The 24485-nt window shown below is 37.6% G+C and overlaps 2 protein-coding genes across 8 annotated transcripts in view; both read left to right on the top strand.

Annotated features, from left to right (window-relative positions):
- simc1 (SUMO interacting motifs containing 1) overlaps positions 1-9748 on the top strand; it is a 10791-nt gene extending 1043 nt beyond the window's left edge. Inside the window, exons 2-12 of one of the 6 annotated variants that reach the window (XM_051657728.1) lie at positions 2642-3970; positions 6159-6406; positions 6770-6811; positions 6923-7270; positions 7441-7510; positions 7590-7750; positions 7907-8002; positions 8333-8464; positions 8640-8796; positions 8905-8989; positions 9154-9748. In XM_051657728.1, coding sequence (XP_051513688.1) covers positions 2642-3970; positions 6159-6406; positions 6770-6811; positions 6923-7270; positions 7441-7510; positions 7590-7750; positions 7907-8002; positions 8333-8464; positions 8640-8796; positions 8905-8989; positions 9154-9377 — 2892 coding nt within the window. In that variant the 3' untranslated portion in view covers positions 9378-9748. Of the gene's footprint in view, positions 1-2641; positions 3971-6158; positions 6407-6769; positions 7271-7440; positions 7511-7589; positions 7751-7906; positions 8003-8332; positions 8465-8639; positions 8797-8904; positions 8990-9153 lie in introns of all 6 variants that reach the window. The other 5 variants (XM_051657731.1, XM_051657726.1, XM_051657727.1 and 2 more) reach the window with 5 other exon arrangements.
- A 1663-nt stretch (positions 9749-11411) lies between these two features.
- cnot6b (CCR4-NOT transcription complex, subunit 6b) lies at positions 11412-24170 on the top strand. Of its 2 annotated transcripts, none has more exons than XM_051657737.1 (12): positions 11412-11628; positions 12914-13035; positions 13113-13299; positions 13631-13716; positions 13815-13919; positions 14235-14303; positions 14389-14546; positions 15594-15748; positions 15851-16005; positions 16377-16607; positions 16964-17166; positions 19836-24170. In XM_051657737.1, exons 2-12 carry the CDS (start codon positions 12924-12926, stop codon positions 20046-20048), a joined length of 1674 nt encoding a protein of 557 aa, XP_051513697.1. In that variant the 5' UTR covers positions 11412-11628; positions 12914-12923; the 3' UTR covers positions 20049-24170. The 2 variants fall into 2 exon arrangements, with proteins under 2 accessions (XP_051513697.1, XP_051513696.1); XM_051657736.1 differs by having other exon boundaries at positions 11415-11628; positions 16374-16607.
- Positions 24171-24485: the final 315 nt, after the last annotated feature.

Raw genomic sequence — 24485 nt, forward strand, 5'->3', positions numbered from 1 at the left:
ATCTGCTGATATTTGGCCATTTTGAGATTGTTATCGGACAATAACTGCTTGGCCGATAATTATAAGTGTTTCTGCAGCTCTCCCTTGTTTCAAATTTTACCGACAGGTTAGTAAATGCATAATGGAACTTTGGGAAGTTTCGAGTAAATATTGAGAGAGAATATTACATATTTTGAGTAAATATCTTGTTTAATTATACATGTGTATAATAAAAAAATATACCATTAATGGGAAAGAAAATGCAAATGTAGAGTGAATGTAAACATAACTTGTTTGTTCACAATTGAACTTTACAGGGTAAGCTACCTTTTAATTTGAAGTTCAAGAAGTACACTCGTTTTAGAATTTAATCCTACATAAGGTGTGTGCGACCTCTTTTTGATGAAGCAGACGTTTGACTCAAATGAAAGACGTTCTTGTAACGCCCACACTCCAGCTCTGTAGGTGGCGGTAAATCACCATAAGCTGGAACATCACAAGAAGAAGAAGAAATACTTGGGGTGTTTTTCAAACTGCATTTTTGCACTCTTGAAGGGCACTGTGGGAAGGGGACACTGCTCAAAGGGTCATTCCAAACTAAAGTAAGAAAATGATTTATTTTTTTTCGCGAAGGGCCCTTCTGCAAGACTGTTAGCGAAGGGTGCATTCATACAGTATTACCATGTCCCCTTCAGAGTACCCACATCAAGAGCTTTGTCCTTTGGAATGAGTAGGGCATAGGGATGATCACTTTCGATTGGAATTTGTTCTTTCTTGTCTGTGACAGCGCTAGGGGCCCATGGGCTAACTGATCTTTGGGGGCCCCTGCCAGTCGTCCAACGTGAGTGTGTGAGTGTGTGAGTGTGTGTGTGAGTGTGTGTGTGTGTGTGTGTGGGGGGGGGGGGCGGGGGTGTTGGTTTGTGGGTGTGGACTGTTATTCCAGGAATATTCGACGGCTTTCACTGTTGCGCACCATTTCAGTGTTTACTACAGCATCTCCCATTGAAGGTGTGTAGACGCACTTCTCCCATGAATGTCGACGGGGGAGAATGGGGTGGCGAACGAGGCAAAAGGGGCCCCCCTGGAAGTTGTGGGCACCTAGGCTTCAGCCCATGTAAGCTGCGCATTAATGCGGCCCTCAACGGTGCTGTGGATGATGAAACATTTTTAACTAAGTTGTAGGGTACAACGGGGCTAAAGGCACCCCTTAAGCAAATTTAGCTTTTTTTCATGGTCACAGAATGTTTTCAAGGTATAAAATTTGACTTATATTGAATATTGATGGAGCAACCTAATTTGTGTGATAAGAAATAGTAACGGAAGGTTGTTTCGATTAAAATTCATTTAAAAAAAAAAAAAAAAAAAAAAAAAGATGGTGAGGGAGTCTTTTACCCCTTCACTTGCGGTAAAAGGCCCCTAGGGGGTCTAAAGTGATATCATGTAGATACCGGGGCAATAGTTATAGGGCACAGATTGTCAACTAATACAAATAATTGAGACACCAAGATGTTTTTTTGAGTAACACATTAAGATGATGCTTACTCAAAATAGCTACTTCAGGAAAAAAGTCAACCATTTCCTGTTAATTTCAAACACATTTGGCATTTTATTACATCTCAAGTATTCTATAAACAAACTAATCTCTATTATGATCGGATGAGTCAATGTGAGCCCTCTTTGAACATTAAAAAAATGTTTGGGGCTTTTTACCCCAAATACTTTCCTTTCACTTATTGAACAGTTATTGAAAAATGTTTGATTAAACGACCTTAAACAAAACTGAAAATGATAAGTATTTTGTCTCAAAAGAATTTGTTAATTTTAGGGATTTTCATTAGCTACATAAATTTGCAACATTTTTAAAAATATAAAAAATTAGATAAAATCGCCTCAAAATAAACCTTTAGACACCACACGCAATGATCTCATAGAACAGGAAAATTTTGCAGTGCATAGTGACAAACAGGTGTTTAGGGAAGTGCTGTGGTAGTTGCTATTTAGTGTTTTGGGAGAAAATAAAATCAGTGGAGCCTTTTACCCCACAGAGCCTTTAGCCCCGTTAAACCCTACATAAATAAACAGCAGTTGTGTTGATTTTGGAGTAGTTGTTGTAGTTCAGTCGATATTAGCTGTATTGCTTTGTCAGTGCTGTCTTGTTCAATACACAAAAATGTATCATATTAGCCAGATAGCTAGGTACTAGCGAGCAGCTACCTAGCCTCATTACTGATTTCCACTAACAGGCTTATTTCATGACTGTGATTCAGTTAGCTTGCTGTGTGTATAACTGCTTGCAGCGACACATACTTGATCAGATAATTTAGATGTAGAACATAGGCTAAATATAGAAAATTACTCAAAAGTTTATCATCGATATTGATGATTTATTTTTTTATCCTTTTATCGCCCAGCCCTATGTGTACATCTCAATTCTAAAATATACTATATCTGCATAAAATCAGCCATTAGCCACCACAGTCTCTAGTTATAAGTAGCTGTCAGCATCGGTTATTTAAAAAACCCAAATCAGTCAACTACTAATTATTTCACTTTTGTCTCTCCAGGTTCATCCTACTTTTTAATAATAATAATAAAAAAATAGTTAAAAAGAAACAGACAGGTTGTCTCTTTGTCTTTACTTTTGTTTACTTGTTTGTCTTAGGTCCTCATCAACATCACAGGCCACAAGTTGGTCCCTCCCAAGGGAAGATGCTCGAGGAGAGATACTTGTTCCACCTTAGAGGTGATAGATCTCAGTGACGAGTGTCCTCCTGATGATATTGATGTGCAGCTGCAGAATTCATCATTGGCTCTGCCATCAGTAGACAGTGGAGAGAAAAATGTGGAGTATTCTGTGCATGTAATACCAACAGCTATTAGAAGAGCTCAAGAATCAAAATCTCGAACCAACAATCTTGGAAAAGATGGGGCTAATTCAGGATGCTTTATAGGGAGCAGTGTGCAGTCACTCTGTCGGGAGAACTCTTTCACAGAACTGAATATCCAAAGGACAGATGTTTTGCATCAGGACACAAATTGTAATTCTAGCCTATCGTCTGAGCAGTTGAGCTGGGACAACAGGTCTTTGGGACTTTGCAGCTCTTCAAGTAAAAGCCTGATACCTTTTGAAAGTTCATCTGTGGTACTGAAGAACTCCGTTGTAGATGTACCAAAGGACACTAAAGAAACACAGCTTAGTGTCACATCACTAGCTGCCTGTAGCGTAAGCGCAAACCAAGAAAACAAAGGAAATCTTGATTCTTCTCAATTATGGAATACCAGTGTTGACTCTCCTTATAGTCTTGACAGTCCATGTTACTGCCCGAGTGAGGTAGATGTATATATATTCTCTGATGAATCTAATGAGGCTGAAGATAAGCATCATCCATTTACAATGTGCAGCGGTCAACAATCACCTCAAAGTTCTGTGCATCTTTCTGATATTCATACTGGGTCTGTGTGCAATCCAGTTGCATCGAAGGACTGTGAAACTTTGAATATGGGTGAAAGCGAGCAAATACATAAAATGCCAAACACTCCGGTTTCACCGCAGCATTCTTCCCGTTCCATATCTACCTCATCATGGGCATCGCCCCCCTGTAGCCCAGAACTTAAATCTAGACCGAATCAGTCCAGTAAACGCAACAGTCCCACCTCCACAGAGATCCTTGCCAGCGATACAGTGGCATACTCACATGATTTGTCTACAGAGAGCACACTAAGTAGTCCCCTTAGCTTCCCTATCTCGCTGCCCCCTTCACCAGCCATTTCAGAGAGAGCAGAGTTCAGAAGAAATGAATTCGATCCACGATCCTTTGAAGGCCCTTCAGTAGGTCTTTGGGAGACAAGCACAAGCAGTAGTGGAGACAATGAAGGTGTGCTAGATAATGTGTCAGATCTTTCTGAAGACAATACAGAAGGCAGACAACATATTTGTCTGGCTCAGTACAGAAAGTTGAGGCAGAGTATGGATGGAACAGTTCCACATATGGTAAGATTTCTTTCTCTATTTTTGATATATAAATGGTAGAGCTGTCAATTTAAGTGTGATTAATTATATGAAAAATAACACTTTATTTAACACCCCTCTCCCTGTCCAATGAAGAGACAACCACATGCCCACCCTAAAGGTCAAAATGCTCTCCTAAGTACCGGCCCTTTTTACATAAATTCTGTAAAAAGGAATGTTCCTACCATTGGACCATTTCAAGCTTTATGTACCACATTGATGTGGCAGTAGGGGGCATTCGAAGCTCCTACAGTACAGGCAACATAGCCTTCCACACACATGCTTTTGTGCTCAAAAACAGCTGGACCAGGCTCTACAGAAAGCACGGCTTTAACTTGAGACATGTTTTTCAATGATTGAAACTACATTTAACTTGACACAACATTATAAAAACATATGACTAGAGATGCTGAAAACTAGTGAAATGTGATGCAGCCAAAGTGAGATGCTCCAAAAATGCCCATCTGATGCATGAATACATAGACTAGGCATGTCCCGATACCGATGCTAGAAGTCAAAAGCACACTGAATGGAAATGGCTTTACTTTAGTATGACAGAAATATATCTCTACTACTGTATATAGTTATGTAATATTCCCTGTAATACTACTACCACTACTAATAATAAATCAATAATAATTGTATTATATTTAAGAAATATCTCACATCTGTGATGCTCTGTTATGCATCACTTTATTTGACAGTAATAACTCCAATGTTGTATTTTGGATTGTGCTGTGAGGTTCTGTAGAAAAGTTTTACATTTGATAAAAATAATACAATAGTCTGTTGAAAATTAATTATTCTGTTTTCATTTAAAGTTTTAATGAATTCATTTATTTAGACATGATTTTGATGATAAAATGTAAATAAACTGTTGAAATGGAATAAATGGGTAGACTGGTATCGGTGAGGACCAAAAAGGAAGTATTGGTACTTGTTCTGCAATAAACTGTATCGGGGCATCCCTAACAGAGACCAACATTTAAAAATAGCTCAGACTGAAGTTTGCCAATAATAGTTTTAAGAGTTATTTTCAATGATATGGAAATAAAACAAACAATATTTTGACTTTAAGACTTTTAAGAAATGCTTAACTTGTTTGCTGCCACAAAATATGTATCTGATGTCATGTATTTGAATTATCTCAATTATAATATTTATTGTATATTATGTTTCTAATTATTTTTATGCTAACATACTAAATTGTCTTTATTTGGGGCCTTTCTATGTAAATATTGATATACAGTATGCGATTAATTGCGATTAATTTAAGTAATCGGCACATCGTGTAAAGGGCATTTTTCCTTTTTTCCCTTTATTTTTTATTTTATAAACCATGGTACTTGTACCACAAAGTAATAATATAGTCAAACTTTAGTAACCGTGTTTGTTTTGTTTTTTTATTAGCCTATAACTGTTGTTTTACCAAACATGTGGTTACTGTAGTAAAACCAAGGTAATATTTTTTTGTTACTATGGTTTACTGCAAATACAAAATTGAACTATGGTTACTGTAGTAAAGCCATGGTTAACTTTCGTAAAGGACAAATAAAGCTATTGCAAGGGAACCTAAAATAATTGCGAGGGAACACAAAACTGTTGCAGTAAGTAAATTCTCTCCTTGTCATCTAAAGGGGTCTGAAATTTTTAACAGATTGACGAATAGATAGAAATATTGATAACATGGCTGGTAGGTGCATATCATGGCCCCTTTTGGCATATTTCGGCATGCTTTGCGGCCGGCCCACCTGGAAAACTCCCGGTTCTCCCTATGGCTAGTCCACCCCTGACTCTATGAGTAAAACAATCTTCATCCCTGCACAAAGTCTAATTAGCTAATTTTTTATATTAATTACAATCATGCAGTCCTCTGTGTTTTCAAAGGCCCTCAGGACGAGAATGGCAACTGTACATACCCTGCTGCTTCACCCTGACCATGGCAGAATTGTACAATTATTTATTTTTCCTCCCTTGGGAAGTCATTACTTATGATCATTTTAGAGATCATATTGCTTATATAAAGAGAACATTTTCCAAGATGTGTTACCATGGCTCCAGGGACTCTTAACAAAGTGAACTCCTTCAAACATCATTTGCAATCCCCACAGAAAACTCTACGATATCCATAGGCAATTTATTTCATTCAGTCATGTTCTGTTTTCAACAGCGTGAAGGTGAAGATGAACACTATGGCTCTGCTGAACCCCTGTGCCGGCAGAGCCTCAGCTTGGTCTACAGCACTATTGAGGAGAATTACCCAGAGGGCACTCTTCAGCTGCTCTCTGACTTTATTCAGCCTCGGTACTGTCCACCTGTGGATATCACAACACATCTGCTCAGGGGGATTTTCTTGGACCCACAGAGCTCCGATGTTCTAGCCATAGAGGCCTATAACCTACTGATGAAAACACAGAGGTGAATATGATCACATCTGTAACTACTGATTCTGAGCATTACACTGTGTAACAAATCTTTTTTTTTTTTTTTTTCTGGGTAGTAAGCATTATTTCCTAATTGCTTATGCCTCAGAAGTATAGAAAATGGCTATTATTGCCCACAAACTTTGCTTTTGTGACCAGGACAGTGATATTTTGAAATTGACCTATTTCCAATGAGAAAATGGCAAATTTATGTCTTTTCATTCACATAATGTCAGAAAAAAAACAACATATGAATCCAAATTAACATGTATTTATACTAAGAACTATTCAAAGCTGTGCTGGTCCATAATGGTAACAAGTACCCGTTTCTTCCCCTGGCTCACTCGGTGCACCTCAGAGAGGATTACAACAGCATCAAGACCTTGCTGGATGCCTTGAAGTATGATAAGTATGGCTGGGAGGTCATAGGAGATTTAAAAATGGTGGCATTCTTGATGGGTCTCCAAGGCGGTTTTACCAAATTTCCCTGCTATCTTTGCCTTTGGGACAGCAGGGACACCAAGGCGCACTACCACAGGCGGGACTGGCCACAGCGGACCGAGTTCTCTGTGGGGAGGAACAACGTCAAGTGGGAGCCACTGGTGGACCCCCAGAAGGTGCTGATGCCACCACTGCACATCAAATTGGGCCTTATGAAACAGTTTGTCAGAGCTCTAGATAAGGAGTCGGCAACCTTCAAGTACCTTCAAGACTTCTTCCCTAAGCTGTCTGAGGCAAAGGTCAAAGCCGGTGTCTTTGTCGGACCACAGATAAAGAAGGATTTTGGATTCATATGCTGTCTTTTTCTGACTTTATCTGAACAAAAAGACACATTCTCCCGTTTTCTCATTGGAAATAGGTAAATTTCAAAATATCACTGTCCTGGTCACAAAAGCAACGTTTGTGTGGAAAATAATAGCCATTTTCTATATTTTTGAGGCAGAAGCAATTAGGAAATAACACTTACTACCAGGAACAAAAATTGTGTTACATAGTGTTATTTAATGTTGTTTTGTTTTCGATGTTAAGATACCACCCTGTGGATACATCTACAGTCCCGTGGGACTGGGAACTGCTGATGTCGGTAATGGAGGAACAAGTAAGAAAACATATTTATAGTAGTTCCATACTTTTGTTAAATAGCATTATTTCTAACACTTTGTGCTTGCTGTCTCAAGGAGGACACTAGGAGTTTGCGGACAGACATAAAGAACATGCTCCTGCAATATGTGTTGCAGGTTTTAGAAGATGACTTTCAGTTTAAACACACAACTCGGCGTCTTCAACAATCTATTGCAAAGACAATGCTGTCATGTGACCAAAGGTTCAGACAGGTCAGGTGAGGTAAACTCTCTGTTGCTTGAGCACCAACACACCCGTTTTTGTAATCCGCTGTGCTCAGCGGCATGCAGAATTGACATTTTATAAAATGATAATTACAAAGTGGTCATATTATGCATAATTAGTGAATAAGTCTTATGATTCTTCCTCTTAGGGATATAATTAATTGGATGATGACTGCTGCTAAGAAATCAGTGACCCACTCGAATGATGTGGAATATCCAAAGAAAGAGAAGGACAACTATCTTAAGTATGTAAAGTGTTCATTTTGTTGATATAAATGCAGTATCATATATTAATCAGAGAATATATTAATTTCCGGTGGTAAAGTACTTTTGTCTTTCCAAACAACAAGCAGTACCTATTCATTTTTATTTTCACTTTACACCATGACATTGTTCACGTCTTTCTTTTTTTTTTCTATTTCTGATATAAGTGGATGAGTGAACTCCTATTTTTATTGCACTAATATCCAGTTGTTCCTATTTCTCATATTTCTACTCAAAATGTTTAGCATGAATATGGATCAAACCAGCCGATGCAAGATGGATAGACAAATTGTTTACTTAATTTGTTACAGGATTGTATTATCACTTCAGAGGATGCTGACATTGGCCCTGGAGGTGGACAAGACCCCAACCTGCAGTTCAAGCAAACTTTCTCAAGAGCTCTTCCATGGTCTTAACAGCATGTCTCCATGGCGGCAATTAAGGTGAAACCAAAACAGAGAACCAAAAAAACCTGTGCTTGCATTCTTTTTCGTATTGCAGTCCGTTAGAGCTTTGATTGAATCTACTCTAACTCTAAATTGAGTTTTTTTTGTCATTTTGTATTAAAACAGTGCATTTTATGCAAGATTCTAACAAAACTCTCTTGTTGTGTGTTAGACACTTATTGTTAAGTACAATGGAGAGCAAGCTGCTGAGGTGTAAGTTATTGGAGCTGCTGTTGGAAGATGCTTGTTCTCAGAAGAGACCCTTGCCAATGTCCCTAAGCTTGCTTCTACACTACCTCCAGAACTCATCACTGGCTTCAGACCCCTCTGTAAAACAGAAAACATCATTACATTGCTCTATAGCAGATTTAAATTTAGCACTGATGTTCCATATAACATGAGCTGAACTGATATGATCTCCCTGCATGTTGTGCAAGGATGGAGCAGAGAGATGGAAGAAGTGGGATGAACTTCTCCAACTGCTGTGGATGCTGATGCTCAGTTATGAAGAGGTGGTGACAGGTGATAGACTAATGCAAACACAGCTATTTTCAGCTAATACGCAATTGCAAAATGCTACCTATGTTTTAATAGGACCTAATGCTCGCTTTGATTCTGCATGATATGACCACATTAAATAATAAAATAGGATTACCTCTTTATTCATTCTCCTTATCCTTACCCAGGTCACCTACGCTGTCCCATCACAGAGCGTTTTGACAGGATGCGCGCTCCGATTTGGACGCGGCATGATCAGGTGACACCGTCTGCAGTGCGAGTGGCAGCAGAGGCCTTCCTGTGTCGTGCAGCAGCGGACATTGGCCATGCTCTCCCCATGGAAACGCAGGAGTCACTATCTCAACTACAGGAACACTTAACTGATGTTTCCAGTGTTATTTCAAGTCATTAGACTTTTTTTTTTATTTTTAAGAAAATAATATATTTATATAATTTTCTAAATATATTTTAAATGTATGTATGTTTGTTCACTACCAGTACTCATCAAATATACAATACTTAATCAGTCATGTTAAAAAAAAATTTTTTTTGGACTTCTTCAAAAGCTTGCATACATACCAGTAAATAACTTAAGAGGGCTATGTGAGTAAAGATAAATACCTCAAAGTTGTATCTCTACCAAGTAAATTTTAGAGCAACCATCAAAATCACTGCAATGTACATGATTTCCTACATACAATGTTTTACAATGTACAGTGAAATACTATGATGTACAACCCCAATTCCAAAAAAGTTGGGACAGTATGAAAAATGCTAATAAAAACAGTGATTTGAAAATTATATTCACCCTTTGCTGTATTGAAAGCACCACTACACATAATATGCTGTTTTATCTTGTGAATTTTATTGTTTTTTGAAAATGTACAGCATCAGATGATTCCAACATGTTTCAAAAAAGTTGAGACGGGGCAATTTAAGACTAATGGCAATTTGTCGAGTTGAAATAACAAGGCAATGTGAAACAGGAGATGTTAAACAGGTGAGGCAATCATGTCATAGTGTATAAGGAGCCTCCAAAAACAGCCTAGTCCTTCAAGAGCAAGGATCATTCGAGACTTGTCAATTTGCCAACAGATGCTTCAGCAAATAATCCAGCACTTCGAGAACAATGTTCCCCTAAGACAAATTGGAAGGATTTTGGGCATTTCACCCTCTACAGTGCACAATATAGTTAAAAGGTTCAAGGAAGCTGGTCAAATCTCGGTGCGTAAAGGGCAAGACAAAAACCACTTCTGAATGCGCATGATCTCGGATCCCTCAGACACCACTGTCTTAAAAACATAATTCATTTGTATTGGATATCATGAACATGGGTTTGGGATTACTTTAGTAAACCTTTGTTAGTCAACACCATTCAAAGCTGCATCCACAGATGCAAGTTAAGACTTTACTATGCAAAGCAGAAGCCCTACATCAACACTGTCCAGAAGCGCTGCCAACTTCACTGGGCTCGGTCTCATCTTAGATGGAAAGTAGAACAGTGGAACCATGTTTTTTGGTCTTAAGTCGAAAACAGCTGTCATGTTCACTGTACCAAAGAGGAAAAGGACCATCCAAGCTGTTATCAGTGTCAGGTCCAAAAGCCAATGTCTGTATGGGCCAGGGGTGTGTCACTGCTCATGGCATGGGTAACTCACACATCTGTGAGGACACCATTAATGCAGGCCATCCAGCATCGTCTTTTCCAGGGACATCTCTGCATTTTCCAGCAGGACAACTTCAAACCACATACTGGCTGTGTAAGCAGAGTGTGGTTGCTAGACTGGCCTGCCTGCAGTCCTGACCTGTCTCCTATTGAGAATGTGTGGCGCATTATGAAGCACACCATAAGGCAAAGAAGACCCTGTACAATTGTGCAGCAAAAGACCTACATAATGGATGAATGGGGGGAAATTCCTGTTTCTAAACTTAACAAACTTGTGTCTTCAGCGCCCAAATGCTTAATGAGTGATATTAGTAGAAATTGTGATGTTTCACAGTGGTAAACACTTGACTGTCCCAACTTTTTGGAGTGTGTTGCAATCTGATTTGAAATTACTGTACATTTTCAAAAAATAATGAAATTCACAAGGTAAAACAAATAATGTTTAGCTGTAGTGCTTTCAATATATCAAAGGGTGAATATAATTTACAAATCACTCCTTTTTGTTTTTATTAGCATTTTTCATACTGTCCCAACTTTTTCGGAATTGGGGATGTACTAGATATGTCAGTCTAATTGGTATAAGGCTTTTCACAACACACAAAAAAAAAGACAAATGTAGCAAGAAAAATCATTTTAATTGCAATTGCAATATCAATTTGTGTCAAAATATGTTTAAATGTTTCCAAAACATTCTTGTCCACTCTATAAATTGCACGTCATTAGAAGGCTAGGGATGTCTGTGTCTCAAAGCCTAGTGAGCTATCTACCTAAACCTCATTGATAGGCAGCATATGCTGTGTTCTATGTGGACAGCAACTCTGTTTGGTTTTTGAGACACTTTATGTGTGCACATGGACCCTTGTTTTGGAGAGCGGCACTAACAGCTGTCCAAAAACCCTCCGCCATGATACCGTAACCGCAAATCCTGAACCAGCGAATACATTAAAGCCCAAAGTGAGACGCACAGCGGACTTCAGGAGTTGGTATGCTATTGGAGGTAAATTTGAAAGGTTGTTTTATTTTTATTTTTTTAAGATTTGCCTCTGATCTGGCTTCCTATAAGTGAACTAGAGCTAAAATATATAGCCTGTGTCTCTTTGTTCATATCCAGGAAATACTATCTGCTAAAAGTAACTTTATAATGATGTGCAATTATTTCGAAATGTTTAGCTGGGTAGTTAATGAGTCGTATACATGAGTTAATTCACGTCTAATCTTTCAGTGGTTTGTAAGTTTAGCAGCCTGTGGCTAATGCTGCTAGCAAAAATAGGTTAGCAAAACGACCCGACTGCTTGTTTTATAAGCAGAGACCGTGAACGCTTATTGCTTTGTAAAAATGAGCTATTAACATGATTTTATGTGCTACGGCACTTTTGTTTTACAATTTTGACCCACGTTGATAAGCGTAACTGGGTCATTAGCAAAGCACACAGCTAGTTATTTGTTAGCTTGCATGCTAGGTAGGATTTTCCATCTGTTTCCGTTGACCTGCTGAAAAATAGATCAATATCAGTTATTTAGTCAGGTAGTTATTTTTTTTTAAGGTGATTCAGTTAATGCTCGTTGTAGCGTTTGAAACGGGGTTATTTTGGATGGACCCCTGTGCTACTTTTACGAAGTTTTGTTTGACTGTTCGTGTTAGCGAGGTAATTAGATCTACAGGTTTATTTGTTCATTCTTTGAAAGTAATTTGCTTGTTACCAAAAACAAATTGAGACGTCAGAGCTTCTAAAAAGCAGGAGCTGTTTCAAAAGCTAACAAGCTGCCTACCTAGACAGCATTGAAATCGTTTAGAACACAATTACTGTGTGACATCATGCTGTCTAGGTAGGCTTCTCACTAGGGTGTGAGACACACCCATGGTTTCTTCCATACAGTTTGATGTTTATGTGTTAAGTAGGTCGTCACAGTAACTAATCATGTTTCACCAGCTCTTACATCCAGCCTTTAGCCTGTAGCGAACTGCTTGATATGAGACCAGTTTCATCATTTTGTTTACTTGGTTGAGAGAGCTGCTGTTGCTGCTGATTTTAATGGAAACTGTGGCGATCTCTGTACTCAATCATCTGTAATGTTGTGGTATCTTTAGCATTTAGTTTGGAGACACTGCTGTGCACAGCTGCTGTTTTAGAAAGAGTATTAATATACTGGGTTAGGTCCGTTAACAATATAAACAAGACTGTAAACATCACTCAGAAAGATTTGAGATCTCTGAATCATGTCTTACATTAATCTTTTTAGGTCATGTCATATAAATCTGACTTTGTATCTACCTCACACAGTGGTCTAGGGATGCCCAAGGAGAAATATGACCCACCTGATACCAGGCGGATGTACACTATCATGTCCAGTGAGGAGGCAAACAGTGGGAAAAAGTCCAACTGGGATGCACTTGAAATAACTGGTATGTATCTCACTGTCAAATGTCTCAACTTAAGCCTATATATTTTGTTGATGTTTTGCTGTTCGCATCTGTCTCAGGTAATGTCCGCAGTCTTAGCTCAGCCCTTTGGTCTCTCACCCACCTCACTGCTCTGCACCTCTGTGACAACGCTCTGTCACGCATCCCACCTGACATTGCCAAGCTGCACAACCTTGTGTTCTTGGACCTGTCATCCAATAAGATCAGGAGCCTGCCAGCAGAGCTTGGCAACATGGTGTCTCTCAGGTGAGCTGCTTGGAGCAAAAGCTGCTTAAATTCTTTCCATGGTTCATTAGTTCCATTTAAAGGGGTCATGACATGCCTTTTTTTATGTTGATTGAGGTTCACTTATAATATTAATAGTAGTCATGCAGTATATTTGTGAAATATGATCATTTTCCACCCTCATTCTGACCCTCTGTCAGAAACACTTCTCCTTTAAGACTTGACAGTTAACGCCCACTGTTATGATTGGCTCTCTGCTTGTGACTGACCTGCCCTCTCATTGCCATCTCACTGCTTGGACTGTAATGGGACATGAAATTGTTTGTTCACAATTCATTTGTGTTTTCCTCAGGGAACTGCTTTTAAATAACAACCAGTTGCGGATTCTGCCTTTCGAATTGGGGAAACTGTTTCAGTTACAAACACTGGGGTTGAAAGGTGAGTGGTTGTTTGGGTAACTGAAACATCTTGAGATTATCACTGTGTAGAGAGCATTTGCCACTGATGTTTATCATTGTTTGTGCGGATCTCAACAGGCAATCCACTTACTCAAGAAATTATGAGCCTCTACCAGGAGCCAGATGGCACCCGCCGACTGCTGAACTACTTTTTGGACAATCTTGCTGGTGCTATCAAGCGCAGTAGGTGTCTCAGAACTTTTAGCTGTAAACATCTGTCCATGTCTAGTCTTTTTTTCCTGTGGCCTATCTAAAATTAACACAGTGTCAGTTTTAGATCTTAGCGCTGGATTATATCATGTCATCAGTGTGTAAAACATGACTTGATTATTTAAACTGTAGGGTTCCTCTGAAAAAGAATCACCCTTTTAAGCAATTTTAGAGCATATACATAAATATCGAGATATGTATAGAATGGGTGACATTATTTATTTATATATATATATATATATATATGTATATATGTATATTAGTCCTGAAAACATTTGCTTTGCTCAGTCCCAACAGAGCAACCTCCGTCCAGGAACTGGATTGTGCTGGAGGAGCCTGATAGGACACGACCAACAGGTAGACATTTCTTAAAAGAGTAGTGCAAAACCTGAACAAAGCAGGAGAATACTTGCCTGATTTTCCCCCCCAACTCTTTTTCTAGCCCATTTAACAGTAATGTGCTACAATGTGCTGTGTGATAAGTACGCCACACGCCAGCTCTACGGCTACTGCCCTTCCTGGGCCCTTAACTGGAGCTACAGGAAAAAGGCCATTATGCAGGAGATCCTCAGCTGCAATGCAGACATTATAAGCTTACAGGTAAAGCTAATTAATTTAAAGCTGCTAAAGTGTTTTTTAAAGTTAAAATACTTTCTCCCATCTTAAAGAATAGTTCACCCAAAAATAAAAATTCTTTCATCATTTACGCATCCTCATGCCATCCCAGATGTGTATGACTTTCATTCTTCTGCAGAACACAAATGAAGATTTTTAGAAGAATATTTCAGCTCTGTAGGTCCATATAATGCAAGTGAGTGGTGGCCAGAACTTTAAAGCTTCAAAAAGCACATAAAAGAAGCATAAAAGTAATCTATATGACTCGAGTGTTTAAATCCATGTCTTCAGAAGTGATGTGATAGGTGTGGGTGAGAAACAGATCAATATTTAAGTTGTTTTTTACTAATATTGTTGTGTTTCTCACCCACATCTATCATATTGCTTCTGAATACATGGATTTAAACACTGGAGTTGTATGGATTACTTTTATGCTGCCTTTCTGAGTTTTTTTTTTTTTTTTTTTTTTTTTTTTTGTGGAGCTTCAAAGTTCTGGCCACCATTCGCTTGCATTGTGTGGACCTACAGAGCTTAAATAATTCGTAAAATCTTCATTTGTGTTCTGCAGAAGAATGAAAGTCATACACATCTGGGATTGCATGAGGACGCGTAAATGATGAGAGAATGTTCATTTTTGGGTGAACTATCCCATTAATATGTGGAGAAAACTACAAATAACCCAATTGTAGGTTGATTTCCACAAAAAGCGTAAACACTTTGGTTTTGTGCTTCTTTAAAAAAAATTACTCGACAAGCCCCAGATGGAAACATTAGCTTAACCAATGGTGTGAGTTTGGGGAGGGACTATCTTTTTAGGCTGGACTGGGGAAATGTTTAGGAAACCTGTTTGAAAACAGTCATTATTTTAAGACTTGTTTGCTCACTTCAGCTTTAGACCCAAAGTCCAAAAGGGTCTCCTAGTGTTTTTTTTCCTTTCTTTAAAGGTTACATTTTTTCAGTGTAGTGCTGCGCAACAGGTAGCTTTGAATAGTCAGTGTTTGTCAGTCACTTAGTTTGCTGTGTTACGTACAGGAAGTGGAGACAGAACAGTATTACAACTACTTCCTTGTGGAGCTGAATAAACAGGGATATGATGGATTCTTCAGCCCGAAGTCCCGTGCCAGAACCATGTCTGAATCCGACAGGAAACATGTAGATGGGTGTGCAATATTCTACAAGACGGAAAAGTGAGGGAACGCTGTTATACAGATCAGTGTCACCAGCAGCATTCATAGTAATTCTTTGATGTCTGAGTTGCATGTTTGATTGCATCTTTTTCTTGCTGTCAGGTTCAGCGTTGTGCAGAAACACACAGTCGAGTTTAACCAGCTGGCTATGGCCAATTCTGAGGGCTCGGAGGCTATGTTAAATCGGGTCATGACCAAGGACAACATCGGGGTGGCTGTGTTGCTGGAGCTAAAGAAGGAGATAATGGAGGTGTCATGTAAGTTACCGGTAATGCTTAAAAATCAAAAGAAATAAATGAGTTATATTTTGGGTAAAGAAAATAAAGCCTAATTATAGTACCATTAAATTTTATTCCCCCCCCAATTCTCAGGGCTGTAATGCAAAATATCTCAGTCTTATTAAATATAATGTGAAAAAAAAAATGATTGTTGTTGCAGTTCTTTTATGTCAGCTAAGGGGTAAAGTTAGACACAAGGCAAAATTAATCCTTAACCGTGGTAAAATCACTGTAACACATGACCTCCAGTGACTTATTGCTTAATAAAATGGCAGCACGATAAATAACACGCAATAAATAATTTTTCTGCCAAATTCTATAGTTCATTATGCATTATTCTCTTACAGCAGGTAAGTCCCTTCATGGTATGGAGAAACAGCTCCTACTAGTGGCAAATGCTCACATGCACTGGGACCCAGAGTACTCTGATGTGAAGCTGGTGCAGACCATGATGTTCCTGTCAGAGGTGAAGAATATCATAGACAAGGCCTCTCGCAGTCTGAAGCTCTCCTCTGTGTCTGGAGAAACCAATGGCATTCCTCTGGTGCTGTGTGCTGATCTCAACTCACTTCCTGACTCAGGTAGGGCTCATTAAACTGAGTCACAGACAGACTCTTGTTTCTCATTTTCTCATTTTGTTAAATAAGATGTTAAATAACAAGATTTGATTGGATCGTGAAAAGTTGTCTATGATATTATTGGTTAATATTGTTTTTATGATTACTATTATTATATATTTTTTTGGTCATCAGCAGAAAAGTCTTTCAGAGACCAAAAGTTATTTTATTCAAAGATTATGAAAACATGCATTGAAGCATGCAAAATAGGACCAGGAACAAAGTAAATCAGGTCAATTTGGGTGTCATGTTTTCTTTAATGCATCTGTTTGATAGTGTTTTTGGTATGTGCATCAAGCTTGCTTTGAATGTAACTGCAGGTGTAGTGGAGTACCTGAGCACAGGTGGGGTGGACTGCACACATAAAGACTTCAAGGAGCTGCGCTACAGTGACAGCCTGACCAACTTCAACTGCAATGGCAAGAACAGCACGTCTAATGGACGGATCACGCACGGTTTCAAGCTGAAGAGTGCCTATGAAAACAGGCTCATGCCTTACACCAATTACACTTTTGACTTCAAGGTAAGAAAAATGTAGAGATGTACTCAAAAGTAGAGATGCATGACCAGAATCTTGCATCACGGTATGAGTAATTTGAGCGAATGAGTAAAATTAATATATACAGTATAGTGTATAAATATACAGTGTACAACAACAGTGATTACTCATTTTACTCATTCACTCAAATTACTCTTACTGTTTTTTTTTCTTCTTTTCGGACATTCAACCCAAAAATGTTTTATACTTTTATGTAGAACTTGATGGACTCAAACCAAAATATCATATTATTCATAACGAATAAATTATATTCAAAAACAGCTGCTTAGCAGATAGTTCACCTAAAAATGAAAATTCTCTCATCATTTACTCACCCTCATGCTGTTTCAAACCCATATGACTTTCTTATACAATTAATATTCTGGTTAGTTTTCTCAAAACAATGAGAGTGACTCACTTTAAAGCTTTAAAAAGCTTAAAAAAGCACCCAAAAGTATCCAAGAAGTATTCCATGTGACTTGTGTGTCATATTCCAAGGCATAGGATACATTTTGGGTTGTTTCTCACCAGAACCAAGTAACTGAGGTAACTTGGTTGTTTTTAGCTGGCCAAGTTTGCTAATATTTGGGTCAAGTTAATAAAAAATAGTGTATAATTAGAGTCATTTAATGATTATAGTACATTATTTTTCTACACGCCTTTTTTGTCAGGGAGGTAAATTATGCCAGCTAGGCCATTAAAACATATGTAATATATCAGTATATTACTCGTATAATATTTTCTCAATAAATACCCTTTTTAGCTAGTCTGAGAAATGTTATTTTTTGTCTGTGTGTTCATGTCTGGTGGTATACACTGCTCCTCAGCATATGATTGTAAACCTCTCGCCTTTTTCTCTTTGCTTTCCTTTTTGCAACATGGGTTGTGTCTTTCCTGTGCTTTATAGCAGAGTAAAAACCAGGGGAAAAAGCATTCCTAAACTGGAATATGTGATCATCCTCCAAAGCACATTCGCTCCAATGTTTACCGCTCAAGCACTTGCCATCATTCTAATCCAGATTTCACAACACCTCAGTTGAAAAAGAAACCACAGCGGCACGGTTTCGCTATGAGAACCGTTTGGCTCTGGTGGGAAAGCGGCTTAAAGGGATAGTTCACCCAAAAATGAAAATTCTCTCATCATTTACTTACCCTCATGCCATCCCAGATGTGTATGACTTTCTTTCTTCTGCAGAACACAAATGACGATTTTTAGAAGAATATTTCAGTTCTGTAGGTCCATACAATGCAGGTGAATGGTGGCCAGATATTTGTATCACCAAAAAGCACATAAAGGCAGCATAAAAGTAATCCATACAACTCCATTGGGTAAATCCATATCTTTGGAAGCAATATGATAGGTGTGGGTGAAAAACAGATCAATATTTAAGTCCTTTTTTAAATCTATTTTCACACAGCCCTCTTATGCATATTCATGAGAGTTCTTCAGTTTTTGCCGATTCGCATTCTTTGTGCATATCGCCACCTACTGGTCAGGGAGGAGAAAGAAAAAAGGGAGGGATAAATAAAAGAATAAATAAATCATATTTGCACAACAGCCCAGTTGGTGGCGAAATGCACAAAGCAGCAAATCGGCAAAAAACAGTACTACTGTGTGAAAGTACATTTACTGTGCAAAAGTTTTAGGCACATAAGATGTTTCACAAAAGCATTTGTCTTAAGATGGTTATTTATATCTTCAGCTTTAGTGTGTCAATAGGAAATATAAATGTTAGACTCCCAAACACTACTTTTGCAAATAGAAAAGATTAGAATAGAGGAACAGGGAGCCCTGCAACAGATGTCATGGCCCCCACAGAGCCCCCCACTGAACATCGTGTCAGTCTGAGATTACATAAAGAGGCAGAAGCAGTTGAGACAGACTAAATATATAGAAGAACTGTGGTGAATTCTCCAAGAAGCTTGGAACATCCTATCTGCCAACAACCAAGAAAAGCTCCAGGTGTACCTAGGAGAATTGGGGCTGTTTTAAAGGTAAAGGTGGTCACACCGAATATTGAATTAGCTTTTTATGTTTACTGGACTTTGTATGACATTAAGTGATAAATGAAAACTATTTATTTCATTATTTTTGAAGACATCCTCACTATGCAACATTTTTCACAAGTGCACTTTTGCACAGTACTGCATATTTATAGTAAGAAAGGACTTAAAAATATTGATCTGTTTCTCACCCAGATCTATCATATTGCTTTTGAAGACAGGAAGTAAGAATGGAGTCAAATGGATTACTTTTATGCTGCCTTTGTGCTTTTTGGAGCTTCAAAGTTCTGGCCACCATCCACTTGCATTGTGAGGACCAACAGAGCTGAAATATTCATAATAAAATCAAATAAATGAAAATCATAAGAAACTAAGTTATACACATCTGGGGTAGTATGAAGATGAGTAAATGATGAGAGAATTTTCATTTTGGGTGAACTATCCCTTTAAGTTGCTCCCTTTGTTCCCAAATCAGCCAGCATTTCACTTTCAGCCATAACAATTTACTTGTTTAATTTGTCACATCTTGATTGCTTGGAGACAATAGAAGTTTCTTACTCGGGAAACAAAACGTGACCGGTAAGAGTTTTTTTTTTTTTTGTGTGTGTGTGTGCTTTACTCACCTCCTCTCCTTTTTAAACCCCATTTAGGGTGTCATTGACTACATCTTCTACTCCAAGCCACAACTGAACGTGCTGGGCGTCCTGGGACCCTTGGAGACAGACTGGCTCCTGGAGAACAATATTAGTGGTTGCCCACACCCCCACATCCCCTCCGATCACTTTTCCCTGTTTGCACAACTGGAGTTGGTCCTGCCTTATCCTCCCTCTCTCAATGGCGTTCACTTACCTGGACGCAGGTAGTGAGTCCTCCAGCCACTGGTGGCGCTGCAGATTCCCAGCTCTCACAAGTTTTTCTGGAAACATACTGAAAACGACAAAACCTCTAAGCAATTTCTTTTTATATATTTTTGTTTAGTTTTTCTCTTCTACCTTTAGTCATTTTTAGGGTCCAAACATAATTATATTTGTCAGGGAGTTTTTTTTTATTTTTATTTGTTTAGCTATAAATCTTTTTTTATTGGCATAGTATAGAAAGATTTTTGGTAAATCACTCCCTCCCATAGGCTGATATGTATTTTCTTTTTTTTTTTTTTAATTGTTGGGCATAACAAATGTGTGCAATTTTTGTACAGACTGTAACATGAGGGGAACACGCTTGGTCACTCACTCAAAGGGATTACAGATATATTTAATGTCAGACCTTAAAGTGATAGTTCACTTAGAAATAAAAAATGGTTATCATTAACTCATCCTGGTGTTGATCCAAAACCACATGTCTTCTTTCTTCATTGGAACACACAAAAAAAGGAAATGTTATTAGTCTCGGTCACCATTCACTTTTATTGCATCTTTTTTCTATACAGTGAAAATGAGTGGTGACTGAGGCTGTCAATGACTGAGTGGTTTGGAATGACAAAAGGGTGAGTAAATTATGACAAAATTTTCATTTTTAGGTGCATTATACCTTTAATATGAAAAAAAACAGCAGTTATAATTCTGTGTCTGCAATCAATCGTTAAGTTCTCTTTCCCTCCAAGAACTTAAATTCACGTAGGCGCAATATAATCTGCCGTCTTTATATATTCAACATTATATGCATCTTCAAAAACATTTGTCAAAGTTTGCACTTGTAAAGGACAGCTTTTCAAAGGGTGCTTTGCTTGCAGTTCTATTTCACTTCATATACATTTGTGTGACCCACAGTTGAATGAGTGACCAATGTGTCTTGCAGACCAAACCAGAAGTGTAGGAGAGTGGAGGCTGGAGAGCTTTTCCACTTGTGTGGTGCTCAAACTCATTTTACATCGGTGCTGCATCTCCTGATGTTTTATTCTCCCATCAATGGTGCAATATTCTGAACAGTCTAGACATGCTAAGCTTGCACACAGTTATGGAATGTTTTTAACAAGCTTTTAGTCAAATAAAAAGCACTTATTCTTTCTCTCTCCCTCCGTGTTCAGGTGGGAGTTTGAAAGGTGTTCGCTTAATTGCGCTTAATGTAAACCAAATGATTTTAATTGGCTCAATTCAGCGGCACTGCTTTTTGCACACTATTGTTTTAACCTGTTCTACGGAGGCAGGCTCTCTTTGGTTCTTTGTATGTTAGGCTATTGATCTCACTGTGGTTATTAACAGGAGTTTTATTTAGAAAGGGAGGTTTTATATGAGAAGACTAACCAGGGAGTCTTTTAACCAGCAATTTCTCATTGTAATGGACTGAAAAGGATTTCCCATACATTGTTCATTCTCTCACCACACACACACACTCAAAAGAACTTTAGCACTGTTCTTGAGGCTAGTCGTGTTGTGACCTAGCCGTAAATCCCCCTAAATTGTATCAGAGGGGTCCTCCCAGGTCTTTGTACAAGTTTAATCAAATATATAAACTGATTTAGGCTTGACTTGATTGTATATGAGCCACATGCAAGAAAAGGTTTTTTTTTAGACGTGTTTTGTACTAAGAATAAATTATGATCCAAATTCAAAATAAGATTGTATTGTAAGCTACATTTGTATCAAAAATAATCAATCTTACCAGCTTGTATAAAAGACAAAGAGGTTGTTATTGGTTCTCGCAGCCATACTTTTGCACTCATCACTCCTTTTGCACTGCATTTTGTTTTTCTAAAGTAATTTATTTCCTTTTGTAACTTCGAGAGCACATTCTTCAGTATCCGTATAGCTTTGAATTGCAGTTTTGCCCATCCAATCATCCATTTCAAGCGTATTTTAGTGTGACGTTTAGCTGTGGTACACTTTTTGGAGGTGCAAGAGTTGTAAGCCATTAGGTGTAGGACGACATCTTTAATTAGCTGCATTTTATGCCAGATTTGTAAACAGAAATTTTCAAAATGTCACACCAAACATTTTAACGTCCAGGCTATTTTGTATAATCCATTGTGCTTTGATACTCCATCTCTGTCCAGAATATCTCTTAAATGGCTGTAATTGTTCCTGTGTGGTGCCAGCTTGGTGCATTCTTCTGTGAAACTAATTGTAAAAGTTAGGTTTACCCCTATTTTTTATTTTATCTATAACTTGAGTTGTGAGCCTTTGGACCAAAATATAATCTTAAGACATGTAAATGCTACCTTACAGTAGTCTATTTGTGGTGTTTTAGCACTTGATGTATTTTGGTTCAGTATGATCATCACATGTTCGACTTGTCATAAATCTGTCCCCACCCCCCACTATGCAGCAGTATCAATTTTAAACCTTTCTTTAATGGTAAGAACCAGAACAGTCACTTGTTATTTGGGGCCTCTTCACTATATTCTCTAAGTTTTGTTTTGTCTTCTTAAATGACCATGAATTGTTAATGGTATTAAAGTAGAAATGAGATTAGCTTTTTGTAAATTGTGAATAAAATGTGTATTGTATATTTCCTTTCTACAAAACATATAAATTGTGGTGTGTGTGTGTGTGTATATATATATGTATATATGTATATATATAATGAATTCTCCTGCATTATTTCTGTCTTGTTTTTAGAGTTTGTCTATCACAAACACTATTATTTGTCCTAAATCAAGTTTGCTCCTCAGATGTTGCAATAGAAAGACACAAAGTAGTTTCCATACCCACAAATGTTCAGTCTTGCTTTGTTAGTGGCCTTGTGCTGTCGTGTACAGACAGGATAGTTTTCGTGCAGTTTAATGTCGTGATTGAGAGCATGTTGACGCGTGCGGTTAGACAATGGAGATGGTGTCATTTAAAGTAACTGTACACTCAAGTATTTTAATTAATATCTGCATTTGAGTAATTATTAAGTGGTTGTCCCTGAAGTTTGCTGCTTAAAGTGACAGAAGTATTTGAATTGCCCATCTAGGTACTGGAGACTAATTTCTGAGACCTCATTCTCACAGACATAGACCTTAAAGATGAAGTGTGTCACTTTTTCATTGTTAAAATACTTTCAATGCAGAGAAAAATTGATGCAAGCCTTTTATAGCTTGATTCCCTTGGCGAAAAAAGTAAAAAAAATTATGAATGGCCAGACAGCAACACTGACTCCATCAGTAGCATAAATTTGGGGCAGGATTACTTTACCCTTTATATTATAACCAGTGTTGGGTTAGTTACTCAAAATAAGTAATCAACTACAAATTACTAATTACTTCTCTAAAATGTAATTATTTTTCTTTACTGATTACTTTATCTAAAAAGTTCACATTACTAATTAATAAGTTACTTTCTAAATCACTTTTCCTAGAAAAGTTTTTGGTTTTTCGCTCAAATTCAAAATATATATTTCCTCGTCAATTATTGTCACACACCCTTCAGCTGTCACAGAAATGCTAACGGATGTACATATGAATTCATATATAATAAATGTATTATACATATTACTTTAATGCAAGTAATGTACTAAAAATTAAATAATTGAATGTCAGTAACTAATCTGATTACAAGAATTTAAAATGTAATGTTATACTACTTTGTTGACTAAAAAGTAATTAGATTACAGTATCCTAATTTTTGATACTGAAATCCTACTGCAATAAAACTGAAAATAGATTAGCTGGAGCTTTTGATTTTTACCTCAGAAATAGTTTCATAGAGGGCAACAAACTTTTGTAGTAGTTTCTCTGACTAACACTGTACTTACTCTCATGAGCCGCTATGTAGTGGGATTTTGTTTAACATTCGAGATAATGCCAGCAGAAATACGCACCCAATGTAAAAAATGCTTTCACAATATTCAACGAATGTTCAATCACTCCAGTAAAATCCAAAATAGGCAGCTCTTTAAAAAAAAAAAAAAAAAAAAACAATTAAAAAAAAAGTCTCTGGAAAAAGAATGGTAAACAACTATTTTCTGTCTGTTCTCTGTATTCATGGTTCTAGAAATCTGTTTATATAGTGTTCTTTACACTAATGTATTTTCCTATCTATGGTTGATAATAAATTCTTTCTGCTTCATGACCTGTTGCATTTTCTATTTATCTGCTGGAAATGTGCAGACATCTGCCACCGTGTACTCTTTAACTGCAAAAGAATGAGAATAGAAAGTGTGTTCAATATGGTCAGGCTACTCAAATTCACCCATAGTTAACATAAAATTGAAATTCTTAATAGTGTTCTGGGGCTCTTTTGTTGTTGTTGTTGTTGTTGTTGCTTTAAAGAGGCGTAATTAGGTATTGTCCACAAGGTGGTGCCATATGAACACAAAGGACAGAAATCTTCATTAAAAATTCTCCTTTTGTTTTCAGAATAAGGAAAAAAGTAACATGGTTT

The sequence above is a fragment of the Myxocyprinus asiaticus genome, chromosome 27 (assembly GCF_019703515.2).
Source record: "Myxocyprinus asiaticus isolate MX2 ecotype Aquarium Trade chromosome 27, UBuf_Myxa_2, whole genome shotgun sequence".
Lineage (NCBI taxonomy): Eukaryota > Metazoa > Chordata > Actinopteri > Cypriniformes > Catostomidae > Myxocyprinus > Myxocyprinus asiaticus.